This window comes from Eleginops maclovinus, chromosome 13 (assembly GCF_036324505.1).
Source record: "Eleginops maclovinus isolate JMC-PN-2008 ecotype Puerto Natales chromosome 13, JC_Emac_rtc_rv5, whole genome shotgun sequence".
Classification (NCBI taxonomy): Eukaryota; Metazoa; Chordata; class Actinopteri; order Perciformes; family Eleginopidae; genus Eleginops; species Eleginops maclovinus.
Window position 1 is genome coordinate 3,680,960 of NC_086361.1, and position 15,588 is coordinate 3,696,547.

The window sequence follows — 15,588 nt, forward strand, 5'->3', positions numbered from 1 at the left end:
GTGGTTGTACTTCAGTTTTATTGTTCTGAGAAAATCAATACCAAGTAAAAAATAAATTACTCCCATGATTTTAGTTTTCAAACACAACCTGGTCCGAGGGCCTGATTTACTCCTCGCTGACCTGAAGGTCTGAACTCTGAACTCAGGTTTCCCAGATATTTGAAGTGTGATAACATTTGGGGCAAATGAGTGTGCTCTGAAAGAGAAAACTAGTTTTCCACAGGTGAATAAACAAAGCACAACTTTCCCAAGCTGGACTTCATTCAACATAGATGAACAGAGGCCCAAAGAGTTTTGTCCTGAAAATTGGAATGTGCTTTGTTTTAATGAGCTTAATAACAAATAGAGGCAGATTCTATGAGAGGCAAGTGAGACAAATTTAAATTCTGGTGATCCATTTCCTAAGTTTGTTTCCTCTCTATGTGTTTAATGACTCAGAATCTGATGAATAAAATACGTTTTGATGTTCTTTCTAAGCTACTTATTCTCTGCATGTCAAAATGTGAGAACCAAAAAGCTTTGGCAAGAGAATTGTTTATTATCAGGATCATTTGTTAGTGTTGCTGTTGTAATACTCTTTCCTGCCACAAGAGGCTGTAGTGCCCCGCCCCCACAGGTTTTACATCGACTGAAAGCATTCCTGTTTCCTTCTGGAGTGTTTTAACTTCCCTGTGAATGCACTTCCCACACTTTTCTATAAGAAAGCTTTGTTGAATTACTGTAATGTCCTTAATTTTATAATAAGTTTACTACAAATTAATTTGTACTCTTATTCATAACATGTGACAGTGTTGAAGTTCAGCCTCTTGTGGCAACTACAATGATCCTGGCAATTGTACTTATTTATTTATCCACCTGTTCCAAAGTTGAACACACAGGAGAGAATTAGAAAATGGGTTATTAGATGTGTTATCACTTATCATGGGCTTCTGGAAAGGTCAATCCAAAAACAAAACAAAAAGAAACAAAATAAAACAGATTGTAAGTCTTATAAAACACAAAACATACACTCCTGTTCTTTGTTAAGTTGTCTTTCCATCGAACACCATGACAAACCTGACAACTAAACAGAAAATATTTACTCAGAAATACAATATCTGTTATTTTCACAACTTCTCATCAACCTCCTCTCATACAGAGCAACATCAGTCTGAGCGCAGCACTGTAACTGAATTAGGGCTGGGCGATATGGACCAAAAGTCATATCTCAATATTTTCAAGCAGAATGTCGATATAAGATATATATCGATATTGTTGACACAATAATACGACAGTTCCCGCGCTCCAACTCGTGCCGCTCATGCCGCTGTGTGCTTTCATTTCCAGCCTGCCTGCGTCGCTGTGCCCATCAACTGCCTTGTTGATTGCAAACTCAAGCCTACATTTGGGTGTAGGTTACATGGACACATCTCAAATATGACTGCCTACTTTGATAGTAGTAGAAACAGTCTGGTTTAATAAAAGGCAAAATGCTGCAATCGTAGCAAAACGGTGGGTGCGTGCAGTCAGTCTATGCATAGCCCATCTTAAATGAGCCGCGGCAATGTTTCTTGAACACACAGCCGCTCCGATGCTTCATCAAATATTTAGTTTAATGATCAAATATTTTTTTTATGAAGCTAGGCTTCTCTATGGTCGATATGGGCACCATTTCTTTAGTGATGTGGTATGTCACCGACCGAGTGATATCCCGCTTATCGATCATAAGGTCCCGCATTTGTAAACGAAGTTGTAAGAGATCTTTGCTTCGGGGTACTCCGAGCCAGCTTAGGAGCTTGCGTCGCTGCACGTAATTTTAAGCACTCTTCATATTGCACCTTGTGGTGCTGCTTCAAGAGGTGGAAGAGGTTGGTCGTGCTCGACCCTTTCGTAGCAACATATTTTAAGAACTCTCTACAGATCACCTGTTGCTGTAACTCGTCAGACACCTTGTAACCAAACCATTTCCAAATTACTGACCCATTTGTCTTTCGCTTACATACCAGCTCGGCGCCGCGATTGACATTTTGCTGGGATGCCGTTTCGCGCATAGACTGTATAATATATACGAAACCATAGACTGTATAATATATACAGTCTATGGTTTCGCGCTGTTGGGTATTTAAAAACGTGATGTGAGCGGGAAGGCGGGGCAGAATGTGTGTGTGTGTCTGTGTCTGTGTCTGTATGTGTGTGTGAGAGAGCTGGACGCAGAGAGGGAGAGCGAAGCAGTGGCGGGTGCGGCTCAAACGGGCTATTATTTGAAACAAATGTGCTGTACTTTCAACAAAAACGAAACTATATCGATATATCGCCCAGCCCTAAACTGAATATGACTCCATTCACCGATAAACAGAATAATGAACTTAAAATGTTAAATGTGTCTAAGGCTCTATGAGACTAAAAATATGATACATCACATGATAAATGGAAAACAAAAACATGCACATAAATACCTGCTTCTTTTTTGTAAAGATTAATTTCACCTGGGCTCTACTAATAGGAACCTTTAAACAAACACATGGAGGGAACTGAAATAGGTGTTAAGACAGGTTCAGACTCTGCTGAATCACTTCTTGCTGTTTTTTTGTTGTAAATCTTGTGTAGGTGGTTGAGTTGCCACAGATATTTGATGTGAAACAACAGATGGAGCTAACATTAGCGGCTATCACGTCGGTATGGGACTTATAATATGATTTATTTTCATATTCAAATGTATAAAAATGTCTAGAACTACGTCAGATTTTTTGTTGAGTTGTTCACTAGAGAAATTTGTATTATTCAAGGTAACAAATGACATACTTCGCACAAACAAAGCCTCTTCTCTTTCAACTGAATTGTAAACCTTCCACACTGTGAACAGCAGCCATTCATTCCAGCAGGACTATTAGGAGGCACTTAACCAACCAGGTAAATAACAATAACCCAAATATTAAAGCTCGAAATAAAACTGGCTACTTTTATCAATCTGATGACAAAATGTTTGACAACCTTGACTTTTGATCAGAGAAACCGTTGACAGGGACACTTCGTATAAAACCCAGTTCACTGAATCTGTGAGGACAGAAATAACACAAACCAGTTCCAACAACATGAATCTCTTTTTGGAGATAATTCAATAGCATAGATGAGTGAAAATAGTCCCAAACTGCCCCCCACCCTGCCCCCTTTATAATGTCCGTAAGAAATCCTCTACATCAGGCACTTGTTGATTAGTCCTTAGCTTCTCCACACCGCCCAATCACAAACAAGGAGCGGCCCTCCATCCTCCAATCACCTCCTCTCATTAAATTAGTCCAGGCGGCGTCTTCGCTGCTCTTTTTAGTTTCCTCTTGGGCCCGTCTCTCTTCCCCTCCCCCTCCAGGCTCCGGGAGCTGCGGTAGACTCCGGGAGATCTCAGATCGATGTCCTCTTGGGCGAGCGTAGGGTCATCGGGGGCCACGGGCCGCGGGGCCGGGTAGCTGGGCTCATAGTATCGGTACGGATCATCCTCCTCCGCCTCGCCGTAGTTCTGGAAGACGTTGGGCGGCAGTTGGACTGCGGGGATAGCGCCCTGGTCAGTGTCATCCTCACCCTCTGCGTTTTTTCAACCAACCAGCCAGCGACCCAGCCAGAACACCAGTCAGACGGGCAGAAAGTCAGTGAGAGCCCAAAACAAAGATGGCCGCCACCCGACACCACAGGAAGCAATGTTTCGGAATGTTGGTGTTTGATTGGGTTAATGAGACAGGAAGAGGAGCAGGAAGAGAAGGAAGGAGCAAGAGAGACAGAGGGACAAGGGTTACCACGGGTTACCATAGGTTACTGCATCAGGGTTACTACAGGTTACCATGGGTTATCACGGGTTACTGAGTCAGGGTTACTGTTTGGGACTGAAAGCAGAGTTAAAGGGAGGGATAAATTAGAAGTAGAAATAAGCTAAAACGTTTGGCTTAATGTTTGTGCAAATTTCTTTTCTTCCAGGCAGTTATTAGATCTGTTATTTATTAATTTACATTCAACTTCTCACAATTTAAGTTTTCAAGTGGTGTTTTTCAAATTAAAGGTATTTAGACAAGGTTAAAACATTGTGCAACATTTATTTACGTAAGTTGTCGTGCAGATGAGTTTTTGGACTTGTTATAGGGGTTTATATTAATTAGTTTATATTATAAGTCAGTAAACCTGTGGTCTAAAGCCGAGGCCCCGGGTGATCGTAATCTAGAAGAAAAGTCAGGAGAGGACGATCATGTCAGAGAGATCAGAGGACATCGCCTGCGCTCAACTCATTCTGAATTACATTTGGTTATAATCTTTATTTTTTCATATTCACACAATAAGATTGAAAGACTCAAACCAAGACTAAATATATCAACTTACCAGTATTGTGTGTTTATTAGTTTCTGTCAACTCTATCCCACAAACAACGCCCTACTGCTACAAACACAGAGCCCCAAACGTGGATACATCCACCACTGAAAATAGTCCCCAACAAAGGGGAATTAACTGAACATATAAAACTACATATATGTGTTTCGTATTGAGAATTAATGAATGAATTCATTTTTAAACTTTCCCTTTAATTTTTGATTAATTTCCAGCATTCATGTTGTGTTAAGTAAACCGCTTGGTAACCATTTCATTCTTAACTTTCAAAGATAATACTCTATATTAAATGGTGCACGGGGCAGCTGGCAGTTTCAGCTAAGGATCGCTGCTCACAGTTTGTGAATCATCTCAGCTCTGAGTAAAAGACTAGGCTGAGAGTTATGAAGAGGAAAACAAGCAATGACAAACATAAGAGATGGAGAAACAAACATAAAGACCGAGGGGGGGTTAAACATGCAGACAACACTCACATGAGGCAGGCACGAGCTGTCAGCAGCTCAGAGGCTGCAGGGTCAACGCACACTAACGCTCAACACAAGCATGCATTTAAAAGACGAGTCATGTTGAGTTTTCTTAATGATATCAAGTTATTTCCAGTGTTTCAAAAGACAGTGTTGCTGTTTTGTGTATGTGTAGAGTTCAATGGAACTGAGAAGCTGTTAGAATATAGTTTCTTGTTTGTATTTGGCCCTTACAGTTCATTAATTTGAAGAACAAGTTAAACTGTAACAGAAACAAAAATATGCTAGCAGCAACAGTTATGTGTGTTTTGCAGAGTAATTTGTTACACTTTAGCTTAGTTCTGTTGTATTATATGGTGAAATGTGAAAAAGAAAAGCCTCCCTGAAACATAAACTAAACACTCAGTGCAGTCTCCAGCATGTGTCATGATGCAGGGTTCAGGCGGGGATTAGGTCACGGTGCAGAGGGCCATGCAGCGTCAAGCTTGAAGGGCCACTTCACCCAATTCACTATGCAATCACTTTTTGGTTTGCTAGAATAATTAGGTTTTTTTTTGTTTGGTGTGAGTGAAATGCAAACAATCTTTCTTTATTTTCTGATACATTATTGGGGTGAAGTGACCCTTAATAAAAAAATGAAAAAATATATTTGATGCTCATCATACACGTTTCAGGCATGCAAGGTGAACACAGCCAGAATTCTGTATCCTGTTTGTATTCGAGGTGTTCCACCTCGTGTGGGGGGTGTGACATGCAGCTGTTTAATTCACGGCAGCCTTTCATCATGAAAAGACACCGACTGAATTAAGCGTTTAAATCGACGACCTTCATCCAAAAGACGTCCTCTCAGCCTTCAGAAGCTTTTCATGCTCAGTAATACTGTTTACAATATCCACATACAAGCTGATGGCTTTCAAGCAACATACTTTCTAGGGTAAAGGTAGTACATTACACGTGTAATTTATGATGTGTTATTTAAAAAAGCAGACTAGATACAATGACTGCTATGAGAACTCTACCAGGTGTCCCTGATTCAGTATATTTTATATGATTCTTACAAGGCGAGGAAAGACTATTAATAATAAATAATTTAGGAAACTAGCCAAAAAATCCCTGAAGTCTTTTCTACTCCTCCGTACCTCCAACGTTATAGCCCATGCAGGAGTTCTGGTCGCAGTAGCCCGGGGGCCCAGCAGAGCCGACGGGCCCCGGGACTCCAGGCCGTCCAGGTGTTCCAGGATTTCCAGGTCTTCCTGAGGTGCCCTGGCTGCCAGTTCTGCCCTGCCCCGGGGTACCTGGTGGGCGGGGGAGAAGGTGAGTGTGAGAAGTGATGTGGGAGAGCACTGGGGGAATGTACGGTGGACAGTGTGTGTGGTGTTATGTACCGGGGGGGCCTGGGGGTCCTCTGGGGCCTTGGACTCCAACGCCTTGAGATCCTTTCTCCCCCTTTTCTCCTAGTTGACCTACACACACACACACACACACACACACACACACACACACACACACACACACACACACACACACACACACACACACACACACACACACACACACACACACACACACACACACACACATTGAAATCCAGGTCACAAGCTATCTATTATGAATAGTGTTGACTGATGGGAAATGTAGTCTACATTTAAAGAGAAATGTATTAACATAAACACATCCATGATCACTCAATTTAAAATAAGTTATTATAAAACAACATCAGTGTTATAATATCTAAACGCAACCTTAATAGAGCTACATTAATGCTGTTTAAATTTGCCATGTAGTTTGGAAGCAATCCTTTGCCCCCCCCCCACATCAGAATGAAAGGCATTTCTTCTTTAATACATGGCTTTATTTTTTCATCATGGCCATGAACTGTAGCAACAGAATTGTCGGATTTCCGATGGTCCTTAAAGTAAACATGAAGCTTTAAAAAGTGTTAATAATAACTAATTCTAAATGTCATAGAAATGTGCCATAAATTAACTGCTTGCAATTACCAGATGCTGTAACAAAACATCAATTCTGCACTCCTCAAAAATTATTATAAAAACATTATTATTTTTAAATAGTGTATGGCATTATAACTATGTTACAGTGCAGAAAAGACTATTTCTGCTTCCATAGAGGTGCAGGACATATTGCAGAGAAGGGAGTGAAACAGCTCAGAGTTCAGGAAGTTGAAGGTGCAGTGCCTTGCTTCTTGGTAGGGACCTCTACAGGCGCACATATGTAGCTTTTAAAACATAACACCTTAAGATTTCATTTGCTGAATACGAGTTTACTCAGTATCCTGTACAGCTGTCGTTCAGTATGAGCATGTGAAACCTTGTTGACCCCGGCTGTAATTTTCTCCCTCTGAGTCCACCCCTTACCTCTCTCTCCTGGCTGCCCGTTCTGTCCGTTCTGTCCTGGGAAGCCGGGTCTTCCTGGTAGCCCCTGTTCTCCCTGAGTCCCTGGGGTTCCCTGTCTGCCAGGCTCTCCAGGGGGTCCTGGCACGGTGCGGATGGACACTGGTGGACTGGGCGCCTGGTTCAGGATGGAGTTGTAGCGTGCCATGTGGCCTGGAGACAGAATAGGGTAACATTTTAAAAGATGGAGAAAATATTCTTGGGAAGAGGTCTCAATCCTGCATGGCTGGGGGTCATAAATGGAACTGGCCGTAACAAGTGGCTAAAGGTCATGGATTTATTATAGAACTGGAAAGGATCCACCAACTGGACATGCTTTCTACATTTCATGGTAATTGTCAGAAAAAATCCCTGCAGCCCAAAAAGCATTTTCTCCACGTCTGCAAAAGAGACATCAGGAAAACTGTTTACACCCCAAGCTATAACACTTGCTAAATGCTCTTTGTATTTTACATTTCAAACCAATCTTCTAAAAACTTTTGCAAAGCCAAGAAGGGTATTTCTTTACGGAATGAGGTCACTGCTGTGTACGAGCTAACACTACGTGTATTATATCTCAGGATAGAGGTTGTTTGCTGGGTCAAAGCAAACCCAGGCCAGAAGTGCGAACACGCTTTTCTTCTCAAACCTTCTCATTCACTGATCTGTCGCTAGGCATTTAAAAAAAATTCCCCATTAAAGCTTCCTTTCTAAAACATCCATTCTAAATGTTCTGTATGTTACCATTAAGCTATAAAGAAACAAGCTATACCATGAGTTCCCTAAATCTCTCTGTATTGAAGTGGTGACAAACAGTCCCTTACAAACGATTAACCACCGACTAAAACCACTACCTGATTCTAACCATACCCCCCCCCCCCCTGCCTCAGACAGACAGTGCGTGTGTGTGTGTGTGTGTGTGTGTGTGTGTGTGTGTGTGTGTGTGTGTGTGTACTCACTCTGAATGAGCTGCTCACAGACCGTCCTGGCGATGGCCTGAACTGAAGCTGTGGACTGGAGGTCTCCCTGCAGACACAGCAGCAGAAAAATAGTGAACATGTGTAATTCCTCAACTAATTGCTAAAATCAAGCTGTCCTGAACTTTTTCCAACAGACACACTGGGAAAAAAACCAGACTGAGTTTGTTTATGTATGAATGTTTCTTGAATCATTATTTGTATTTGTTGTGATTGGGTTCTGTTGTTGGAGCAGCTGAGTCAACGTCTCTGTTCTTCCTATTTGCTGGTGTTGTAACCGCAGAAAAGCAAAGCTATTTCTTTCTGAACTGTATTTAATGTAATCTTTAATTTATCATTTTCAGCTGTGAGTTTTCCCCTTGAAGAAAAGGATAAAACAGCAAACCATTCACCTCCAGCTGCGGCTGTCCGTTGAACATTTACAAAAACTATAGAGAAATTTCATTCAACCAACAAATAAACTCTGTTTCCTACACTCATTATGAATATCACACGTTTTGATATGTGCAATGGCAGGAATTAAACTATGAATGCTGCAGGTATAGGCACTTTTTCAGACCTTTACCAGTCTTTAATCTCCACTCCAGCAGCAGGGTCACAATGGCTTCAGGTTGAGCGAGCAGCTCAATGTCTTGGGTCTAAGAATATATAAATGTATACCCTAAATGGTTTCAAGGTTTTATTGGTCATATGCACAGCATATACAACGCATATGTTGGCAATGAAAATCTTATATCCCATGCTCCTCCAACAACTCAACATACATGGTGCAAATAAGATAGATAAAATAGTATAAAAAGAGAGAAGAATATTTACAATAAATACATTGAAAGTATTTAAATACTTTACACTGTTGAATGAGGAGGTATGGACAGATGCATATATTACGTATAGCAGATGTATATGGCAGATATGTATAATATATAGATATGTGTACTATAAACAGATATGTATGGCAGATGTGTATAATATATATATATATATATATATGTATGTGTGTACTATAAAAAGATGTGAGTAGACATTCACAGAGCTCAGGAGTTCAGCAGTCTTATAGCCTGTGGTATAAACTGTCTCTGAGTCTGGTGGTCTTGGTCCGGATGCTGCGGTACCGTCTGCCAGACGGCAGCAGACAGAACAGATTGTTGCTGGGGGGATGGGGGTCCTTTAATATCCTACCGGCCTTCTTCCTACACCGCTGGGTGTAGAGGTCCTCCATGGATGGCAGCTCCGTCCTGGTGATGTGCTGAGCAGTTTTCACCACCCTCTGTAGAGTCTTACGGTTGAGGGCGGTGCAACTGCCATACCAGGCGGTGATGCAGCCAGTCAGGATACTCTCGATGGTGCACCTGTAGAAGTTGCAGAGTATCCTGGAGTCCATGTTGAACTTCCGCAGCCTGCGGAGGAAGAAGAGCCGCTGTCGAGCCGTCTTGGATATGACCCTGGTGTGATGTGTCCATGTCAGGTCCTCACTGCTGTTTACCCCGAGGAACCTGAAGCTGCTGACTCTCTCCACAGGAGTCCTGTCGATGGTGATGGGTGTGGGTGCCTCTCTCTGCCTCTTCCTGTAGTCCACAATCAGCTCCTTTGTTTTGCTGACGTTGAGATGGAGGTTGTTGTCCTGGCACCAAGATGTCAGGGCTCTGACCTCCTCTCTGTACGCCATCTCTTCGCCGTCTGTGATCAGGCCGATGACGGTCGTGTCGTCAGCAAACTTGATGATGGTGTTGGAGCTGTGTGTGGCCACGCAGTCGTGCGTGACCAGGGAGTAGAGGAGAGGGCTGAGCACACAACCCTGAGGGGCTCCGGTGTTGAGGGTCAAGGTGGAGGATGTGATGTTCCCCATCCGCACTGCCTGGGATCTGTCCGTCAGGAAGCTCATGATCCAGTCACAGAGGGCGCTGTTGAGCCCGAGGTCCCTGAGCTTAATGATGAGCTTGGAGGGCACAATGGTGTTGAATGCTGAACTGTAGTCAATGAACAGCATTCTCACATAAGTGTTCCTCTGGTCCAGGTGGGAGAGGGCATCATCCGTGGACCTGTTTGCCCTGTAGGCAAACTGCAGGGGGTCCAGTGAGTCAGGGAGGGAGGAGGTGATAAAAGGTTTGACTAACCGCTCAAAGCACTTCATGATGATGGAGTTGAGTGCAACTGGGCGGTAGTCATTGAGGCAGATGGGTTTTGTCTTTTTGGGGACAGGGACAATGATGGACTCTTTAAAACATGTGGGGACTACAGACTGGAGCAGTGACCTATTGAAAATGTCTGTGAACACATCTGCCAGCTGAACTGCACACACCTTGAGAGCACGGCCAGGGATGCCATCAGGTCCAGGAGCCCTGTGTGCGTTGATCCTTTTCAGAGATCTACACACATCTGCACTGGTTAAAACCAGTGAGCAGGGATCCTGGGCCTTCTGTGCCTCCACAGCCAGGGGCCTCTCAAAGAGTGCATAACATGTGTTCAGTTCATCTGGGAGAGATGCAGACACTTCCTCAGCACCACTCGTTGTCCTTTTGTAGTCTGTTATTGTTTTTAGTCCAGACCACATATTTCTGGCGTTGGAGCCCTTGTAGTTCGACTCCACCTTGTCCCTGTATTGCCTTTTCACACTGCTAATAGCTCTCCGGAGTGCATACCTGGAATTCCTGTACTCATCCAAACCACCGCCGCTGTGCGCGATGGCCCGTGCTTTAAGTTTAGCTCGGACCTCGCCGTTTATCCAGGGCTTCTCATTTGGGAATGTCCGTACAGTAATCCGCAGCACGACGTCATCGATGCATTTGCCAATGTAGCAAATGACCGCGTCAGTGTGTGTGTTTATATCGTCCTCCTCAAACACACACCACTCCGTGATGCCAAAGCAGTGGCGGAGAGCAGAGTCAGACTGCTCGGACCAACGCTGCACTGTCCTCGTCACAGGTCAGTCCCTCTTCAGTCTCTGCCGGTAAACGGGGAGCAGAAGAAGAGATATGTGGTCTGACTTGCCGAAGGGGGGGCGGGGGAGGGCTTTATATCCATGCCGGAAAGGAGTGTAAACATGGTCCAGTGTATTTCCTCCGCGCGTGGGGCAGCTGACGTGCTGATAGTATTTCGGCAGGACTTTCTTCATGTTGGCTCTGTTAAAATCCCCGGCCACAATAAATGCGGCCTCTGGCCGAGAAGTCTCTGTCCTGTCGATAATCCCATACAGCTCCTCCAGCGCTGTGGTGTTGTCAGCGTGCGGCGGAACATACACTGCTGTTAGAACAACAGATGTGAACTCCCTCGGCAGATAAAAAAGCCGGCATCCGATCATGATGTGCTCTAGGCTGGGAGAACAGTCCGAGAAATGATCTCCACATCTGAGCACCACTTGTTCTTAATCATGAAGCACACACCTCCTCCCTTACTCTTCCCTGAGTTTATTGTCCGGTCCTGGCGATGAATGGAGAATCCGTGTGGAGCAATGGCGGCGTCTGGTATCGTGGGGTCGAGCCAAGTCTCCGTGAAAACCAAAACATTACAGGTCTTAATGTCCCGTTGAAATGCCATCCCGCTACGGAGTTCGTCCAGCTTATTATCCAGGGATTGGACATTTGCCAGAAGTAAACTCGGTAAAGGAGGCCTGTTTTCACGTTTCCTCAGCCTGACCAGGACCCCGGCCCGGGATCCTCGCGTCTCTTCCTCCTGCGCTCCACAGGTAGAGCTCCAGCAGGTAAACACAGAGACTCTCCATTGTTTGCAGGTCGTGGTGGATTATTGCTGTCCACCAGCGACCTGATGTGTAAAAGTTGTTCTCTATCATATAGGATGATTGGGCGGTTTGCAGGTTGCAAAAAAATTAAAAACAATCAACAAAGTTAAACAATAAAAACACTAAGATGTGGAGTTGGTGAGGAGCTCGAGACACGGCAGCCATCCTCGGCGCCATCTTGGGCAGTGTATCACAGGAGATGCAAAGTATAAGCTGGAAAATAAAAGCCATATTCTGAAGAAAGAGTTTGAAATGTGCGATTTTAGCCAAGATGAAGAAGAGCCATTAATTCATTCCAAATTATTCAAGCTGCTAACAGATACAGAACATTCTGTTATCGCCAGGCAACACTGATAACAACCCTGCGTATTACTTCAGACTTCATTTGAACCTAAGAAACCTTTATGCGATTAAAAATGATATAAATGCAGGTTCATCTCATTAAAAAGGAACATTGAAATGCAATGCAATTCATGCAGCTTCTTAAGGGTAATATTCGTGTCAGCTGTTTGTACATAGGCACCGTAAAAACGAACATACTGTGGGTTTTATTTAAAAAAACATCTTTGAATATGGGGAAGTTATTAACTCTGACTGAAGTGTCGCACAGACAACCGTGAGAGAGCTGTGGTCTGTGTGACTGACAACAGAGAGTGATGTTACTGCACAACCCACACTCTGTAGAGCCTTCAAATCATGAAAATAACCGCTGGTGTATTTAGTTCCCTTTTTCTGAAATGTTACAGAAGCTTGAGTAGATCTATTTTTGTCTGCCTTCTTGATTTTTCTATTTACTTTAGTTGTATTATTACAAGCTATCTCACACTTTATCTGCAAGATGTTTAGAGGAGGATTTTGTAAATGAGCACACATTCTGAGTAGTGAAAAAACAAGCTTTTATAAGGTTTTTAGCTTGGAACTGCTCTTGGTCATTTTTGCTGGTGTGTTAAAATGATTTTCTTCTTTGCATAAACATAAAGGACACTTACCCGTTCACCTTTCTCCCCCTTGTTTCCCAGAGGGCCCTGCAACAGAAAAGAATCAATGAAAAAAGGAACAGAACAAACATAAATCTTAAATGCAATCACAGCTTGCTCAGATTTCTGGAGCACTGTTCATTGCTAAAAAAAAAAAAGGGTTCTCAGAAATATTTGTAACGATATGCATACGAATGTTCCTCCTGTGTCCTTTCTGCTTTCTTGTCTTGATTTACTTGGATTAATTTATAGCCACAGGAATTTAGTAGACTATGTATTCATTTGTTTCCTTATCAGGAACATTTACTGAATCACATTGCCTGTGTAACATACTGTAGGAGGGTTTTATGAGAAATCCATGTGAAAACTAACAAACAAACCAACAATATAAGGAAAATAACAAGCTTAAAACAAACAGAAAACCCATTTTTGACTAGTGGTACGTTTATATATACAGTGGGGCAAAAAAGTATTTAGTCAGCCACCAATTGTGCAAGTTCTCCCATTTAAAAAGATGAGAGAGGCCTGTAATTTGTATCATAGGTACAACTATGAGAGACAAAATGAGAAAACAAAATCCAGAAAATCACATTGTAGGGTTTTTAATGAATTCATTTTCAAGTTATTGAGGAAAATAAGTATTTGGTCAATAACAAAAGTTCATCTCAATACTTTGTTATATACCCTTTGTTGGCAATGACAGAGGTCAAACGTTTTCTGTAAGGCTTCACAAGGTTTTCACACACTGTTGCTGGTATTTTGGCCCATTCCTCCATGCAGATCTCCTCTAAAGCAGTGATGTTTTGGGGCTGTCGCTGGGCAACACGGACTTTCAACTCCCTCCAAGATTTTCTATGGGGTTGAGATCTGGAGACTGGCTAGGCCACTCCAGGACCTTGAAATGCTTCTTACGAAGCCACTCCTTCGTTGCCTTGGCGGTGTGTTTGGGATCATTGTCATGCTGAAAGACCCAGCCACGCTTCATCTTCATTGCCCTTGCTGATGGAAGGAGGTTTTCACTCACAACCTCACGATACATGGCCCCATTCATTCTTTCCTTTACACAGATCAGTCGTCCTGGTCCCTTTGCAGAAAAACAGCCCCAAAGCATGATGTTTCCACCCCCATGCTTCACAGTAGGTATGCTGTTCTTTGGATGCAACTCTGCATTCTTTCTCCTCCAAACACGACGAGTTGAGTTTTTACCAAAAAGTTCTATTTTGGTTTCATCTGACCATATGACATTCTCCCAATCCTCTTCTGGATCATCCAAATGCCCTCTAGCAAACTTCAGACGGGCCTGGACATGTACTGGCTTAAGCAGGGGGACACGTCTGGAACTGCAGGATTTAAGTCCCTGGCGGCGTAGTGTGTTACTGATGGTAGCCTCTGTTACTTTGGTCCCAGCTCTCTGCAGGTCATTCACTAGGGCCCCCCGTGTGGTTCTGGGATTTTTGCTCACCGTTCTTGTGATCATTTTGACCCCACGGGGTGAGATCTTGCGTGGAGCCCCAGATGGAGGGAGATTAGCAGTGGTCTTGTATGTCTTCCATTTTCTAATAATTGCTCCCACAGTTGATTTCTTCACACCAAGCTGCTTACCTATTGCAGATTCAGTTTTCCCAGCCTGGTGCAGGTCTACAATTTTGTCTCTGGTCTCCTTTGACAGCTCTTTGGTCTAAGCCATAGTGGAGTTTGGAGTATGACTGTTTGAGGTTGTGGACAGGTGTCTTTTATACTGATAACGAGTTCAAAAAGGTGCCATTACTACAGGTAACGAGTGGAGAACAGAGGAGCCTCTTAAAGAAGAAGTTACAGGTCTGTGAGAGCCAGAAATCTTGCTTGTTTGTAGGTGACCCAATACTTATTTTACCGAGGAATTTACCAATTAATTCATTAAAAATCAGACAATGTGATTTCCTGGATTGTTTCCCCCATTCTGTCTCTCATAGTTGAAGTGTACCTATGATGAAAATTACAGGCCTCTCTCATCTTTTTAAATGGGAGAACTTGCACAATTGGTGGCTGACTAAATACTTTTTTGCCCCACTGTATAAGTATACGCTTTTGTGCAGCACAGCACATTAAAGTTGGACCTTTAGTGGGAGAGTATGAGAAATGTTTGCATTCAACAGAAAAAAAGGCAGTCTAATTCAAACAGATCCATTTCCAAAAACGTGTCATTAAGCCATCAATAAAAGATGGTGTGATAATGATTCAGGCGGGCTCTCGTATTCCTCCCACGGTTGTGTAAATTCATGCTCGACAGCATTTTTCAGTGACACAAAGTCATTTGTCAGACATTGGTTCACCTCCCACAGAATCTGTGCTTTGGTTTGGCATCAACATGTGAATTAATGTCTGTGAATATTTTAATTAAGGGGGAATAAATGCAAAATCAAAGAGTGGACACATACTGAACTGAAATCTTTATGACTTTTAAGTCATCTTATGTCTCAATAATACATCTTTTTCAATTAGCTTTTTCTAACTGTATGACAACATTGGAGGTACATCATCCTTGTGTTGTGATGAAGAGCGTCGGCTGCCGAAGTGATGGGAGTGACTCGGCCAGAGACAAGACTGCTGATCGGAATGAGGTTATGAATCTCTAAATAAAAGCCTGGTAGTATCCTGGTTCTGGTCTCTTGCAGTAGGCTGGGTCCTGGGAGGACGTGCTGGCCCTGTACAGCAGTCTTT

At 43.1% G+C, this 15,588-nt stretch overlaps 1 protein-coding gene across 1 annotated transcript in view; it reads right to left on the reverse strand.

Moving 5' to 3' along the window:
• Positions 1-15,588, reverse strand: part of LOC134874761 (collagen alpha-1(XIV) chain-like) — a 182,328-nt gene continuing 166,740 nt past the window's right edge. Inside the window, exons 43-48 of the mRNA XM_063898918.1 lie at positions 12,901-12,936; positions 8,158-8,224; positions 7,184-7,372; positions 6,194-6,271; positions 5,948-6,103; positions 1-3,516 (exon numbers count right to left, since the gene is read on the reverse strand). Coding sequence (XP_063754988.1) covers positions 3,266-3,516; positions 5,948-6,103; positions 6,194-6,271; positions 7,184-7,372; positions 8,158-8,224; positions 12,901-12,936 — 777 coding nt within the window. The 3' untranslated portion in view covers positions 1-3,265. The remainder of the gene's footprint in view (positions 3,517-5,947; positions 6,104-6,193; positions 6,272-7,183; positions 7,373-8,157; positions 8,225-12,900; positions 12,937-15,588) is intronic.